At 36.8% G+C, this 15,177-nt stretch overlaps 1 protein-coding gene across 3 annotated transcripts in view; it reads left to right on the top strand.

The window, feature by feature from the left end:
- bchs (WD repeat and FYVE domain containing 3 bchs) overlaps positions 1-15,177 on the top strand; it is a 1,877,108-nt gene that overhangs the window by 594,426 nt on the left and 1,267,505 nt on the right. For all 3 annotated transcript variants that reach the window (XM_090389621.1, XM_090389619.1, XM_090389620.1), the window contains exon 26: positions 9,878-9,989. In XM_090389621.1, coding sequence (XP_090245747.1) covers positions 9,878-9,989 — 112 coding nt within the window. The remainder of the gene's footprint in view (positions 1-9,877; positions 9,990-15,177) is intronic.

Genomic DNA, 15,177 nt, shown 5'->3' with positions numbered 1-15,177 from the left:
CAACGTCAATCATAGCTCAGTTTTTTTTTTTTGTAACGTTCACTATTTATAGAAAGATAATACAAAGAATTTGTAAAGACAAATGGCTTTGAATGTGGCCGGTGCAAATCATAACCAACTTTATCATAAAACAGCAACTGCAACTATGGCACTCTTGTTACAGAACAAAATGGCAGAAAAGGGTTGTTTTAGCAAGGGCATATATTGGCGATACACATTTCCCTCACTTGTATCTACTAATGGATGAGAATCCTGCTCAATGCATGCATTGCAATACAGAACATTTAGTTAAATACATCCTTGTTCACTGCAGTTATTACCACAGTGCCTGCTTATCAAATCTGCAATTTATGGAGAACTTATAGGTACCATTAACCGTTAAATGTTTTATAGGAAATAATGCAAATCTGACTCAGCTTTTCAGCTGTTCAAAATAAATCCATTTATATCATTAATTCAGATTTATTATAGCCTCTTCATGAACTAACTTTCCCCATAGGCAATCTCTGGATAGGCACATCTTGATCCCTCAAGTAGCCCTTATGCTCATTTGGAATACTGCTTCCAAGTATGAAAAATTTATCTGTAGAAAGACTGAGCTTCTTGGTATTAGTAGGGACAAATGATTAAAGAAAAGAAAAAACAAAAAGAAGCTTTAAAACCTCAACAAAAAAAAAAAAAAAAAAAACAAAACCCTTCCGATATCATCTGTCTATCCTCTCCAGTAGTTTGTCTAATCCTTTTTTTAAAACTGACCACTTCCCTGCAATGGATGGAAGTTTATTCCAACAATTAAACACCTACTGGTTGAAGGCAAACTTCCACCCATCCATTCTGCAGATATCCTTCCTAATTTATGCTCCCTCATATGTATAGTTTAAACAATAGGAAGAATTCCATTAGCATTGAGCCTGCTCAATCCATTCAAAGCCTTAAATTTCTTGGTAAGACAATCTGGCAGGTGCCTAGTTTCCAGATGATTTGCAGAACTGAAGCCCTTTCTTGTTAAGAGCACCCCTTTTTTTCCATCCTTCTATTGTTTACATTACAAGTGACCCCTGCTTAACACTGATAATTTGTTCTGGAAAAACAGAGTGCTAAGTGAATCAGCACTAAATGAGTGTCGTAATACCATAAGGTAACATATGTATTTGTGAGTTGTGGTCTGTGCTATTGGATATTTCCTAATCAATAATGGAACGGCTGTCTTTTCTGCTGCAAAAATTAGTTCTTTATATTTTATATTTGTTCTTACATTTGAATTAGCAGCCCTCAATTGTTGTGCACACATCCATCTGTCATTGAGCAGAATCAATTTGCTTCAAAATTTCAAATTTAATTTTCAAACTTAGTCTGTTTCTTACCTTTGTAGTCTTCCTACCATGTCCAGATGTTGTTGCTTTTTCATTCTTATCTGCCATATAACTCTTCGAAGATGTAACTGTGTTACGTTGATTATGATACAATATTCGAGTAAACTGTCCATTACGGACAATGTCTAACACTGTACTGAGTAATAACTGGACTGGATAAATGCATATCTGCAAATATTACAAGCAATGCTGCATATTCCTTAACTTGATAAGTGTTTCAAATGTTGAACTACGTAACAAGTCACTGTACTGCAATTAAATTAGCGTGGGAGAGAATTTAACTGAACATGGGAAAATTTCTCAAGTCTATTGTGGGAAATGTTTTAATGCTGTTTTGCTATTCATTCTCATGCTATCCACTACATCACATGAAACATTTTCGTTAAACATGCCAAAAATTCAAACTGTAAAAGAATTAAATTCAAAAATTTAATCTGTACACTGATAAAACAGCGTTATAATATAAAAACAGTGTTATAGTGAATCAACGTAGAGAGAACCACATTATAATTGAATAAACATTTGAAGGAAGGGGATGATTTTCTCATAATCTCCTTTGCTTCCCTAACCTAAATTGTGAATTGATTTCAGACCAGTTTATATCTGCCATTGGCTTCTGTAACACCTGATAATTTATGTGCAACCATGCATTTTTATTGTCTGCCATGATTAGTTCATTTAACATCAGTTTGTCTAAACCTTGAGCAGTAATTTTTAGTATAAAAAGAGTTAGTATCTTATACGATTATTTCCTTGAATGCTTCCTATTTAGAATTTGCAGGTAACAACATCAGCTGGTCCCACTCTAAAATTCAAAAACTGCCTGAAACCATAGTCACCTTTACAATAGCAAAAGTCCTTCCCTTTACCCTTGATGGTAGTTAAATTTTTAAGTAAATCCTGCATTAATACGCTGTAATTACTGTCTCCTAGTTTTTATTTTATTTACAGATTCTTAATGCATGATGAATGACTGCAGATAGACAGATTATCTCCTCTGTTTTATTATTTTTTTTTTTACCTTTCTAACATGCTATTTTAGAAAACATCCATCCATTAAATCTACAGAATTCTTGCTAGCATGTGTGATTGACCAACCCACAATTTCCAGGCAATGTCTGGAAAGTAATAATTCCCCATTATAGTACATTCTGATATACTAGCCCACTGGTGCCTCCCTAGCCAGGTGGGCAGGAGCAGCAGTGCTTAGCACACACTTCTTGGTTAGACCGGGGTTCGACCGTGACCACCAAATACGGAGGATGCGGAAAAGTCAAGGAATGACCACCGCATATCCCCGGAGCAATATGGTCTTAGTTGCTAATGCTCCTGAAAACCATATAATAAACAAAACCAACTAACCCACTCTTTTTCTGTATAGTTTTTTATTATACTTATCACAGTCATTAGGCCCATAACATATTCCTATTCTCATTTTTGTTTTCCTAGTGTTTGTCACACCAAACTGACTCAACATTGCACTGGCCACCCATTAAATCTAATGCCATGTCAACTGGATACATGGCATTGGATTTAATATTTTTTCTTAACTAAGAGCTAATCCTGCCTCTGCTGTTTCTGCTTTCTGTACCCATTGTACTTCCCATATACAAATTCTACATACATTATGTGTGAGTGACATCATGGCTCATTATATCATAGTTATATATCATCATGGCTCATTATATCATAGTTATATATCATCATAGCTCATTATGAGTGACATCATGGTTCTGATATCCCTACAATGTCTGCATTTGTTGACCTATCCAGTCCTTCAAATTCATCAAAATTATGTATCCTCCTGACTTAGTGTATATGCAAGTATATCTGCTCTTGTTGTTCTTACTTTTAGTTACCCTAATACACAGCCCACGTATTTGCTTGTTTTATGAGGATCTGCAGCTGGCTTTGAAATTCCTGACACTTTACTTTCGAGGCTGTTGAAAGTTTAAGAATTACTTTCAACTCTGCTTGCAGCTTTAGTTAATCTGTGTATCTCTTAAATTTTCAGTTTCCCTAATCAATTTCCCTTAACAATGGCATCAGAAAATATTCCTGCACCCTCTTCTATTTATATGTATCCCATCCTTTTAGAAACTGTTTCTCTTGATAACAGTCACAGACAACACTGAGGAAAATTCCACCCCACGAGTCATAGATTTTCTGCAGGGTCAGATTGATTGCCAAGACTGTCACCTTGTATTACCTCCTATGGGCAGAAATGCAGATTCTTTGTTGTTGTTGTTATTTGGTTTTTAGGAGCATTACAATTAAGGCCATATTGCTCCGGAGATATGTGGTAGTCATTCCCAACCTTTCCATATCCTCCATATTTGGTGGTCACGGGTTTGAACCCCGGTCTAATCAAGAAGTGTGTGCTACATACTGCTGCTCCTGCCCACCTGGCTACGGAGGCGCCGCAGATTTGAAATTTAATCCTAACTTGTGACTTTTTCTCAACATTTCCCTTTACTTTTTAAGTTTTCAGGTCTCCTAGTCTTAATATCATTAGTGAGAGCATATTCAACAATATCACATTTCCCTGTGCTTAAAAGATGATATCTATTCTGCACCATCATCAACTAATTTTGTCTGTGGCAGACGTATGGTGGTCCTATTTATCCTATTCTTTTTGAATACTCCTATTCTTTTTGTCTATGATGAGAGCCTTGTCGATCAATTCGGCCCTGGAAAGATTGTGCAAGGCTCAAGGGGTAGAATTTTTTTCAGCCTGGTCTGTACTTGTTAACAGGAGAGACTGCTTCTACAGTGATGGGATGCACTTAAATAGAAAGGGTGCAAGAATATTTGCTGATGCTATGGAGGCAGTGTTAGGTGGGTCAGAAAACTGTTAACTTGGGGGGATATAAGGACTAATAGATTAACAGTGGCCACTGGCAGAGGTGAAAGTGATTCTTGCACTGCTTCTATTGGAATGAGCAGAAGCCTGGAAAACAAGAGCAGGATATTTCAGAGACTGCCGGGAGTCATTGCAGTCCAAGTAAACACATGGGTTGTGTTTGGGTAGCTAAGAATAGGAACAGGTGCATGTAAACCAATGCTAGCAGTTTGGTAAATAAATTTGATGAATTTGAGGTATTGCTCAAAACTTCAAAGGCAGATATTGTTGCGATATCAGAGACGTGGTGTCACACAGATATAAGGAATGCAGAACTGGAATTTGTTGAGTATAATGGGTACAGAAAGGATAGACAGGATAGGAAGGGAGGAGGGATTATGCTATTAGTTAAGAAACACATAAAATCCAAGAAAGTGAAGCCAGTCGACATCGCTGGACAGTGCAGTGTCGAGTCAGTTTGGTGTGACATAAGCATTGGGAGATCAAAATTGAGAGTAGGAGTGTGCTATAGGCCTAATGACTCTGATGAGTATAATAAGACACTGTACAGGGAAATAGAGTGGGCCAATAAATCAGAGAGTCTTATAATGGGGAATTTTAATTTCCCAGATATTGACTGGAATTTGTGGGTTGGTCACTCACACACTAGCAAGGCTTTTGTGGATATATTTTTTGATTGGATGATTGTTTTCTACATACGAATGTTCGGGAGGCAACTAGAGGGAGTAATACTCTTGATTTGTGTTCCACCCATCTTATTTTCTCTCCGTTATAGCAGAGGCATGCTGGGAACCTTTGACTGCTATCACTACAACTTTCAGGCATGCTCAACACTAAAATGATTGTCCAGAGAGTCCGGGTTAATCGCGATCGTCTACCAGTTTAGATTAGGACATATAACTCGCGTTCTTCAATTTTACTCTTGGAATAAAACTGGCAACATCGGGAGGCGCTGTGTTCTCCACTCCGATTCTCTATTTAAATAACAGAGCCTCGAGGCGACCACAATAAAGGTTCTTTCTCAATTCTATTTCAGTGGTTTGTGTGTAACCAAAGAATGTCATGAGGCAAAGCTAGGAAACAAACATGATTTATTACACAACATTATTATATATAACACATTACATACAAAAGTACAATAAACCTAACATAATGTATTCAGGGTACTTGTTCAGCTGTTAAGGTATTAAGGGGATCTTGTAGGTGCATTATTTTGTGCGTCTTCATGTAGTCTGGGCAAACAGTAATTCCTGTTCTTTGGACCACGACATAAGTATTTACCTATCTCAGCATCAAATAAGTAGCAAAAGTAGTTATGGGGTCAAGTAATAGTAAGATACTTGAGATACATGTATCTTACTATACATCAAGATACATGAGAAGAAAAGTGGAATTCATGGTGTATTGAATACACCATGAATTGTCAAAATAATAGAGCAAGCTTATCTGCGAAAAGATCTAAACCTCCCAAGGACTTCCTAATTCATTTCACAAATATATGTGGTGTCAATTCTAATCTCAACGATGTCCATTTCCACTTGCAGTCTTCCAAACCCCATGTACTTTTTCGGACTGAATCTCAGTTATCAGTTGATTCAAATACTGCTCATCTCAGATGTCCAAATTATTTGCTGTATGATTCCTTTCGCCTCAAAGGTGATACTTGTGCATATGTCCGTTCTGATATTCCCTGTCAGAGACTTGGCAATTTGGAATCTCCTCTCTTTGATCTTCTCTGGCTTAAAATCTCTCTACCTCATTGTGTAAAATTCATCTATTGTCTCTATCATTCCTCCAACTCGACTAATCACTTGGAGCTCTTTGACTTCCTCTCTTTGCAACTTGACTTTCTCCAGTCCAACTTTCCTAACAGTGAGGTAATTTTCCTTGGTGATTTTAATGTTCACAACTCCAGCTGGCTTCCGTTTTCTAGTCACACCCACCCAGCAGGTCGAGATGCTGAGGCTTTTGCAATTACTAATGACCTAGCACAGATTGTTCATTTACCTACAAGAATACCGGACAATCCTAATCATACAGCCAATAAGCTTGATCTTTTTCTCACAAACAATCCTTCTAAGTACAAGGTTGAAGTGAGAGGTCCTTTAGGCACTTCAGATCACAACTTGGTGATTGTCTCTTCTCCAATGGAACCTTTATCTCATGGCTATTCCCAACCTCGTATTGTTTGGCATTACAAGAATGCAAAATGGGATGACCTGCGAGACTTCTTTTCTTCTTTTCCTTGGTCTGATTACTGTTTCAAAACTTCTGATGTCAACGTTTTCTCAGATTGTGTCAGTGAAATTATTCTTGCAGGAATGGAATCCTTTATCCCACACACCACTTTAAAATCTCGTCCTTTATCTAAACCTTGGTTTTCCAATAAATGTGCTAAGGCTCTCCAAAAGAAGAATGTCGCAAATCGTAATTGGCTGGTTTCTAATTCTTCAGTTTCATTTTCTGCCTACACCAAAGCTCGCAACAATTGTAAAGCAGTTATTAATCAGTCCAAACTAGAGTTTGAACAGGCTAAGAGTAGAAAACTTGCTTCTTGCCCTAATGGTAGCCGAGCATTCTGGTCTCTTGCCAAAGCTATTGGCCGCATCTTTTGCCCATCTCTGCTCCCACCTCTGTCCAAACCAGATGGTTCTGTTGTCACTTCAGCCAAGGATAAAGCTGACCTGCTAGCATCCCATGTTTCTTTGAGCTCATGTATTAATGATCTTGGTAAAACACCTCCCACATTCCTAACACGCTCCATTCAATGCCTCCTGTGGTCTTCCGTCAAAAGGATATCAGAAGGATTTTGATGAATCTTGATGCTAAGAAAGCTCCAGGTCCTGATGGTATTTCTCCACTTGTTCTCAAAACCTGTGCTCCTGAACTTACTCCTATTCTTTGCCGCCTTTTTTCACTTTCTTATTCCAAAGGTGTTTTTCCTTCTGCTTGGAAATTTGCTCATATCCAGCCTAAAAAGGGTGACAAATCCCTCCCATCCAATTATCGTCCCATTGCAATTACTTCTACTCTTTCTAAAGTAATGGAGAAATCAATTAACCGCCAACTCTTAAACTACCTAGAAACCTTCCATCTGATCAACGATCGCCAGTATGGATTCCGTCAGTGTCGATCCACTGGTGATATTCTGGCTTATGTTACCCATTTATGGACTAATTCAATGGAAAGGTTCGGTGAAACACAAGTAGTTGCTCTTGACATCTCAAAGGCTTTTGATCGTGTTTGGCATAAAGTTCTTCTAAACAAGCTTCCATCTTATGGTTTGCCAACTGTTTTTAGTAATTGGTTATCCAGTTTTCTCTCTGATCGCTCACTGAGGGTGATGGTAGATGGCTCTCTGTCTTCTAACTTCTCCACTAATGCCGGTGTCCCCCAAGGTTCAGTTCTCTCCCCCACTCTTTTCCTCTTGTATATCAATGACCTTCCATTGACTGGAAATCCTATCCATAGTTTTGCCGATGATAGCACATTGCATTCAACTTTCCATTTTGAGAAACCTTGTCCTGCTCAATCAGCTTCAAGTTCTCGAAAATCTGCTGCCAATTCCTTAAATGCCCATCTTCAGGTAATTCTCCAGTGGGGGCAAAGACAACTTAGTTGATTTCAACCCTTCTAAAACTCAATCTTGTCTTATATCTCGCAAAAAGGATTCTTCTGCTCCTATGCTTATCTTTGGTGACACTCCAATTTTTAGGCAAAATGATATATCCCTTTTGGGGATTACCCTGACTATGGCTTCTAATCTCTCTTGGCACAAGCACATTACAAATATTGCTTCTTCTGCATCTAAAAAACTTTGTTTTCTCTTTTGTTCTAGACATTACTTTTCTTCTAAACAGCTGTTCACTCTGTATAAATCGCAAATCCGCCCTGCCATGGAATATTGTTCCCACATCTGGGGTGGTGCCCCCAAAACCTCTCTCTGGCTTCTTGATTCCATTCAGAAGAAGGCAGTTAGGTTAATTAATGATTCATCTCTGACAGAGTCTCTCTACTCGCTTTCTCATAGACACACTGTTTCTGCTGCATGCCTCTTCTACAGATACTTCCATGGGCACTGTTCTTCTGAATTGGCTTCTATAATTCCCGCGCTATCTTTCAAAACAGTCCGAACTCGTGCCGCCACCAGCCAACATCCATTTACTGTCCAACTTCAAACCCACAGAACCAACTTTTCATCTTCCTCATTTATTCATTCAACTGCCGTTTTCTGGAACAACCTTCCTTCATACGTATTTCCTGAAAATTACAATCTACAGAAGTTCAAGTCCAATATCAACAAATATCTTCTTTCGTCTTCTCAACCTCCAACCCAAGCACGGTACTAAGTACTATAGGTTATAATACCTCTCGTGTTTGGGGTTCTCATAAAAAAAAAAAAAAAAAAAAAAGTAATTCCTGTTCTTTGGACCACGACATAAGTATTTACCTATCTCAGCGTCAAATAAGTAGCAAAAGTAGTTATGGGGTCAAGTAATAGTAAGATACATGAGATACATGTATCTTACTATACATCAAGATACATGAGAAGAAAGGTGGGTATAACATGAGTGATAATTGTAAAGGAGATGTGGCTTTAATGATTCAATTTAAGCAATTCTATTGGTTAAGACTGGGTAAACTTACCATAAAGTTCGAAGATGTGCTTGGGCGTGGATCTTGCCATCTCTGGGATCATCTAGACCAAGGCTTCTTCTCTTAGTCACGAGAACAGCTCTCTTCACTCTTGTTTCTTCTACGACGAACCCAACAACTCCCACGACAACTTCAGTGAGAAGAGCTCTGACGGCGATGCAATCGTCGAATGACAAACTAACTGACTCTCAAACTCCAACTGCCCTTCTTTGTTCTTCCTCTCTATATATATATATGTTTTTCCCTTTTTCTGTCTTTCCCTCTCATAAGCAGGTGTTCATCTTGTCAGACAGAAAAAATGTTCTTGCCTGACATTTTTAGGGCCTGACTGAAACAGAGACGATATTTATGAAGGGGTAAGGAGAGCTTGCATTTTCATGTAGGGTTGCTTCAGGGGAGTTTTATATGACATACACTTCTCCTCTCTTAGGCTCCCCATTACCAAACATTCCGCTGATACGTGATTCAGCCGGCATCAGAAGTATACCTCTAACAGTGTGACTTTTCTCTCTAAAATTGACACATCTCTCTCTCTCTCTCTCTCCGTTTTTTGTAAACAATGCACCAGGACGCTGCTCTGGCCAAATAATGACCCTTCTCCGCTAGCCGGCGGCACATGACGGGGCGATACTGTTTCACGGGTGCTGCGTCACCTGCACACTAAGGGGGACAGCGATGCAGTCCTCTCCAATGGGGAGGAAGTAAGTTTTAAATAAACTGGCTGTGGAAAAGTATTGGGTGTTCTGAAACAAGGATTACTTATTAAAGATAAGTCCAGGGGAGAAAATGAAGTCATTTTATATTTGATTATCAGAGGGGGGGAAGAGGTAGAAAGGAATGTTATTCCTTTAAAAAATAAAATAAAAAAAAGTGTGTTGCATAATATTGAAAAGCATGAATTTTCCCTTTTGAATGACTATTTTTGAAGACTAATTTATATATGAATATCACTAAATATATTAAAAAGTAAAATTCTATCTTCCAGCTTGGAATGTCTTCCCATGAAAATGCTACTCCCATTCATATTTTACATAATTCTGCTGGTCATCTTAGTGGACCAGCAAGAAGTTTGGGAGGGATTCTTGTTGGCTATTTAGGTAATAATATTTACTTTTAATATTTTATAATTAAAGAAGAAAGTTTATTCATATTAAATTCATTAAAATGTATAAGTTATTTCTGTAGCAAGTCATCTGGTGGTATCTTTTAATAAAATTGAGAATATATGTAAATGTTAGTGAATAACATATTTGAAATTTTCAGAATTTTATATTAATTATTGTAGCATATTTAATTGTCATTTAATGTTAAGGTAAGTATGTGGCTTTTTTTTTTATTATTATTTCTTTCACCTGACATTGGAAGAAATCCAGTGGTGAGATTGGATTAATAAATGTTACTGATGTTGGTGAAGTTGGGCAGTTACATTGTAGTGATGGTAGACAAAAATAATTTCATATTACTAGCTCTATCACAGGTTACCACTTTGTTTGTTGTATATGTGATATAGTCAAAGCAGTGTTTTGACTACATAAAATATTCTGATTTTTGCCAATCTCTTGCACCACTGTATGTAGCTCAGCATAGTTCCATTCAGTAGTATAAATATTACAGGAGTCCTTCACCATTATGCTGAGAGGAAACCAAAATACTTTTAAATGACTATTTGTAGGTTTCATTTTTAACAATTGGGAAAGGGAAAAAAAAAAGTTCAACTGATGCTGCCTTATAATCAAATAATTCTCTTTTATTTTAACATGCCATGATCATCTCAAAATTGCTAAATATTCACTTCTACATTGTACATTCAAATAGTCAATGAGTTCTCCTCTCATTCCCCCCCCCCTTTGTATAATTCTACTTTTATCCCTCCAGGGCTGACGTGTATTAGCTGTGCAGTAACAGGTGATATCAAATTATCAGTCTGAGAGAGTGGTTGAAATAGTACTTAAAAGCCAGCAGCAAAATAGATACAAAAACTGTTATATACTTTAATTATAAATTACTACAGATAATATTTATATCAGGATAATAAAAAAATAAGAGTTTAAGGACAAGGTAAGTTGTATGTTTTAAGTCAGTTTCAGCTGTAGTAAAACCTAGGAAAGTAAATATTTAAGAACAATTGTAGAGAAAAATGATTCGATAACAATAAATTGAAGACTGTTAAGCAGGAGATAGAAGTATTAAATTGTCTGTTATTGTTAGAGAATGTAATATTTCTGAGGGGTCAGTACTTATCCAAGTGTTTGTGTCAAAGGTCAGGTCACATTTTGTACACCTCTTTAGAAATGGTGCAGAACTCAAATTTGTGAGAAAAATTTATGCATGCATGCATACCCACATGAGTTACTTTCAAGAATTGTAACTTGTGATGAAATTTGAATTTGTCATTGGGATCTGGAAACAAAATGAGAGTGTGAACATCATGGTAACCTATTTTTATATATATATATATATATATATATATGGATGGAATTATTTTGATTGACTACATGCCACAAAAAAACAACCATTGAAGATGCCTGTGTTGCTGATCTCAAAAAATGTACAGGGATCTTAAAGGAACAGAGAAGAAGGAAATTGACTGTAGATGTCTCACTTCTTGATTCCAGTAGTGAAACCACATTGCCTGTCTGGTCCAGATCTGTCCCCTTGTGATTATTTCCTCTTTAGAAATATGAGGAAACATCCATGTAGGCATCGATTTTTAAGTGTGACAATCTCAACTGAGCAGTAAATATCTTCTCAGGAAAGAAATAATGTAATTTTTTCAAAAGATATATATATTGTGAAAAAAAATAAAAGTAAATAATAATAAAGAAATAGATTTGTGTTTACTTGGCACAAGTTATTGTTCTTATAACACTGTTGCTAGCATATATTATTTCAAAACTTTAATCATGAATTTCTCTAATCAATGCTGTGATTAACCAATACATTAGCTCTGGGCAGTGGTGAAACTACTGCACCACCAGGTCCAACCACTGTGGAGGGCCCAAAGGCTTGTTTGTTATGGTTGTGTAAGGGCACATGAGGGCTATTATGAAATCTTGCAGGGAAGCCTAGAATATAGTTTTGCCACTGGCTCCATCTAACACATACTGCACAGTTTTGAAAATTGTAATATGTACATTGTGAGTCACTACTGGTGATTCACACAAAAGATGATGAGTGTGGAGGGGGAGAGAAAGATGAAGAAAAGAATTCTCAGTGAAATAATTTAACATGTGTTGGGAAATTCAAAAAGCTATTTCCAACTTAATGTTATTTGTAATAAAAAGGATAATTAGTGATCATTTTATAAGTAAAGGATTAAGCTTATATGTAATAAAAGAGCAGGATTTTAAGTTAAATTTTTTTTCGTAAATGCAGCTCTGTTTTATAAAATTGTAACATTTCAGTTTGAAGTTCTCATCTATCTAATAAAGAATGCTATTTTTTTTTTTTTTGAAAAATTAAAGAAAGTTTGCTGATTATTAGTCAAAAATAGGGTAGCACTAGCTTTATTATAATTTCCTGATGTCCAGTGACTTTGCATTTAAAGAGGCTCTAATGACAATCATCCTTATAAAGGAGGTGGGTGTAAGACAATCATTCTTATAAGTCATGCCATTATGGCCAGCACTTTAAAAGAAACAGTGCATATCAATTAATAGAGATGTCATTTAATAGAGATGTTTTTAATTAATCATGCCATAAAGAAATTAGACCGGGGTTTGAGCCTGCGACCGCCAAATATAGAGGGTGCAGAAAGGTCAGAGAATGACCACCCATATCCCCATAGCAATATGGCTCCTAAAAACCAAATAACAAACTAACCATAAAGAAATCTAGCAAATACAGCAATGTTTTTCTACTACTGAAGGAGCTACAAACCCTTGTGTTTTCGTCATTATCTTTAAAGTTAAAATTCCCCATAAAAGCACATTCTGATTTGCTGGCCCAATCAATTTGTCTGTATAATTGTGACAATCATTTGACTTAAAACTAACCCCACTCTCATTTTTGTTTTCTCCATGTTTTGTCATACACTGACAACTTCGTTTACTGGTTTTTGTGTTTTATTATTATTACTAGCCATATGGTGCAAGGAAGCCTGAGGCTTATGCTGCACCAGCCAAAATAAAGAAAAATTTCTGAATTACCCTGAGAGAGAGAGAGAGAGAGAGAGAGAGAGAGAGAGAGAGAGAGAGAGAGAGAGAGAAGAATGATAATATCCAACTCAGGACCATGGGTGTGCCAAGCTCATACTCAGCAGATGTGAGCCCCAGGTTTGTTTGTTTTTTTATAGTCTATGTGCTTATACATATTCCTTCTCCCCTCATGTATACAATGTAATTGGTGTAATAAAATTTTGCATCCAAATATCAGAGTACTACAAAATAAATTTTGTAAAAATTGACGAAATGAAAGAAATAAAAACTGTTATTAAAATATCCTGGTAAAATAAAAATAAGTTAAACTTATAACATAAAGGCAATAAAAACACATACATAAAAATAAAAATGAACAGAATATAGATATAGTGATAAAAATCAATTATAAATAAAGGAACAGAATATACTGTAAGCAACATGTACATATCAGGGGCATTTGAAAGGTTTGTGGCCTGAATCATCATCATCATCATCAGCCATTTTCAATCCACTGCAGGATGAAGGCCTCTCCAGCAACTTTCCAGTTCCTTCTGTTTTGAGCACTGGCCATCCATTTACTACCCAAAAACTCATGAAGTTTTCCAGGTTTTCTTCTAGCTCCTCTTGGGTACCATTCTGTTATTTTCTTAATCCATCTGTCATCATGTCTTCGAGCTATGTGTCCTGCCCAAGACCATTTTAGTTCTTTAGTTTTGATAGGAATGTCCTTTACTTGAGTTTGCTGCCTAATCCATGTGTTTCTCTTCTTATCTAACAGTCTGATTCCCAATATAATTCGTTCCATTCTTTGCTGTGTAGTTCTCAGCTTCTCTTCCATTCTTTTGGTGAGTGCCCAAGTTTCACTTCCATAAGTCATGGTGGGGAGTATACATTGATTCATTATTTTACAGTTTCAGACGAACTGGGATATTGCTCTTCAGTATGTGACTATATTTCCTGAATGCTATCCATCCAAAATTTATTCTTCTCTTGACTTCCAGCCATTTATCATTATTACAGCTAATAACTTGTCCCAGATAAGTATATGACTCCACCTTTTCAATTACTGCTCCTTCAATCATTATTTCCCTTTCCGTGGCATACTTGTTCATCATTACTTTTGTTTTAGCCATATTCATCTTTAGTCCAAAATCCTTACTAACTGTGCATAACTGATTAAGATTTTCCTCTAATTCTTTGGGATCGTGGCTTATGACCACAATGTCATCTGCAAATCGTAAATGGTTTAGGTACTCTCCGTTCACATTGACTCCTTTCTGCGACCAGTCTAATCTTTTGAAAGCTTCCTCAAGGGCAGCAGTAAACAGCTACGGAGATATTGTGTCTCCTTGTCGAACTCCTTTCTCGATTTTAAATTTGCTACTGTCTTTGTCTAGTCTAATAAAGGAGGTAGCATATATTTTCTTCAAAATCATAATATATGGAATATCTATGCCTTGTCTTTCCAGTGCCCGAAACATTGCCTTATGCTGTATGGAGTCAAATGCCTTTTCATAATCCACAAATGCCAGGCATAATGGTGTTTTGTATTCATTTGCTTTCTCCATTAGCTGTGATATTACGTGAAAGTGATCCGAAGTTGAGAATCCTGTCCTAAAGCCAGCTTGCTCTTTCGGTTGATTCTCATCAAGTATTCTTTCTAATCTGTTAGTAATGACCCTTGTGAACAACTTGTAGATGTGGGATAGCAAGCTAATTGGTCTATAATTTCCAATTTCTGATTTATCTGCTTTCTTATGCAGCAAAACTATGATTGCATTATTCCACTGCTTAGGCATTATACCTTTTCTAATGCACTTTGTGAAGAGCCTTGCCAGTTTTTGTGTTATGTCTCTTCCTCCCAATTTTTACAACTCTACAGTAACATCATCTTCCCCCGGGCCTTTCTGATTCTTCATTTTCTTCAATGCATGTTCTACCTCATCAGGAAGAATATCGGGTATGTCGTATATGTTGCTACTTTGCAATCCATCTTCCCCATTGCTGGCATCATTCCCCTTCTCCTTGTATAATTCTCTATAGTAGTCTTCTGCTATTTGAATTATGCCTTCTCTGCTGTTTATAAGTACACCATCGCTATTCCTCAGTTTCAGTATCATTTGTCTTTCTGTATTACTGCTCATGG

The sequence above is a fragment of the Mastigoproctus giganteus genome, chromosome 2 (assembly GCF_048544385.1).
Source record: "Mastigoproctus giganteus isolate SK-2022 chromosome 2, ASM4854438v1, whole genome shotgun sequence".
NCBI classification, from domain to species: domain Eukaryota; kingdom Metazoa; phylum Arthropoda; class Arachnida; order Uropygi; family Thelyphonidae; genus Mastigoproctus; species Mastigoproctus giganteus.
The sequence above is the reverse complement of the archived record's forward strand: the minus strand, read 5'-3'. Positions and strand labels throughout refer to the sequence as shown.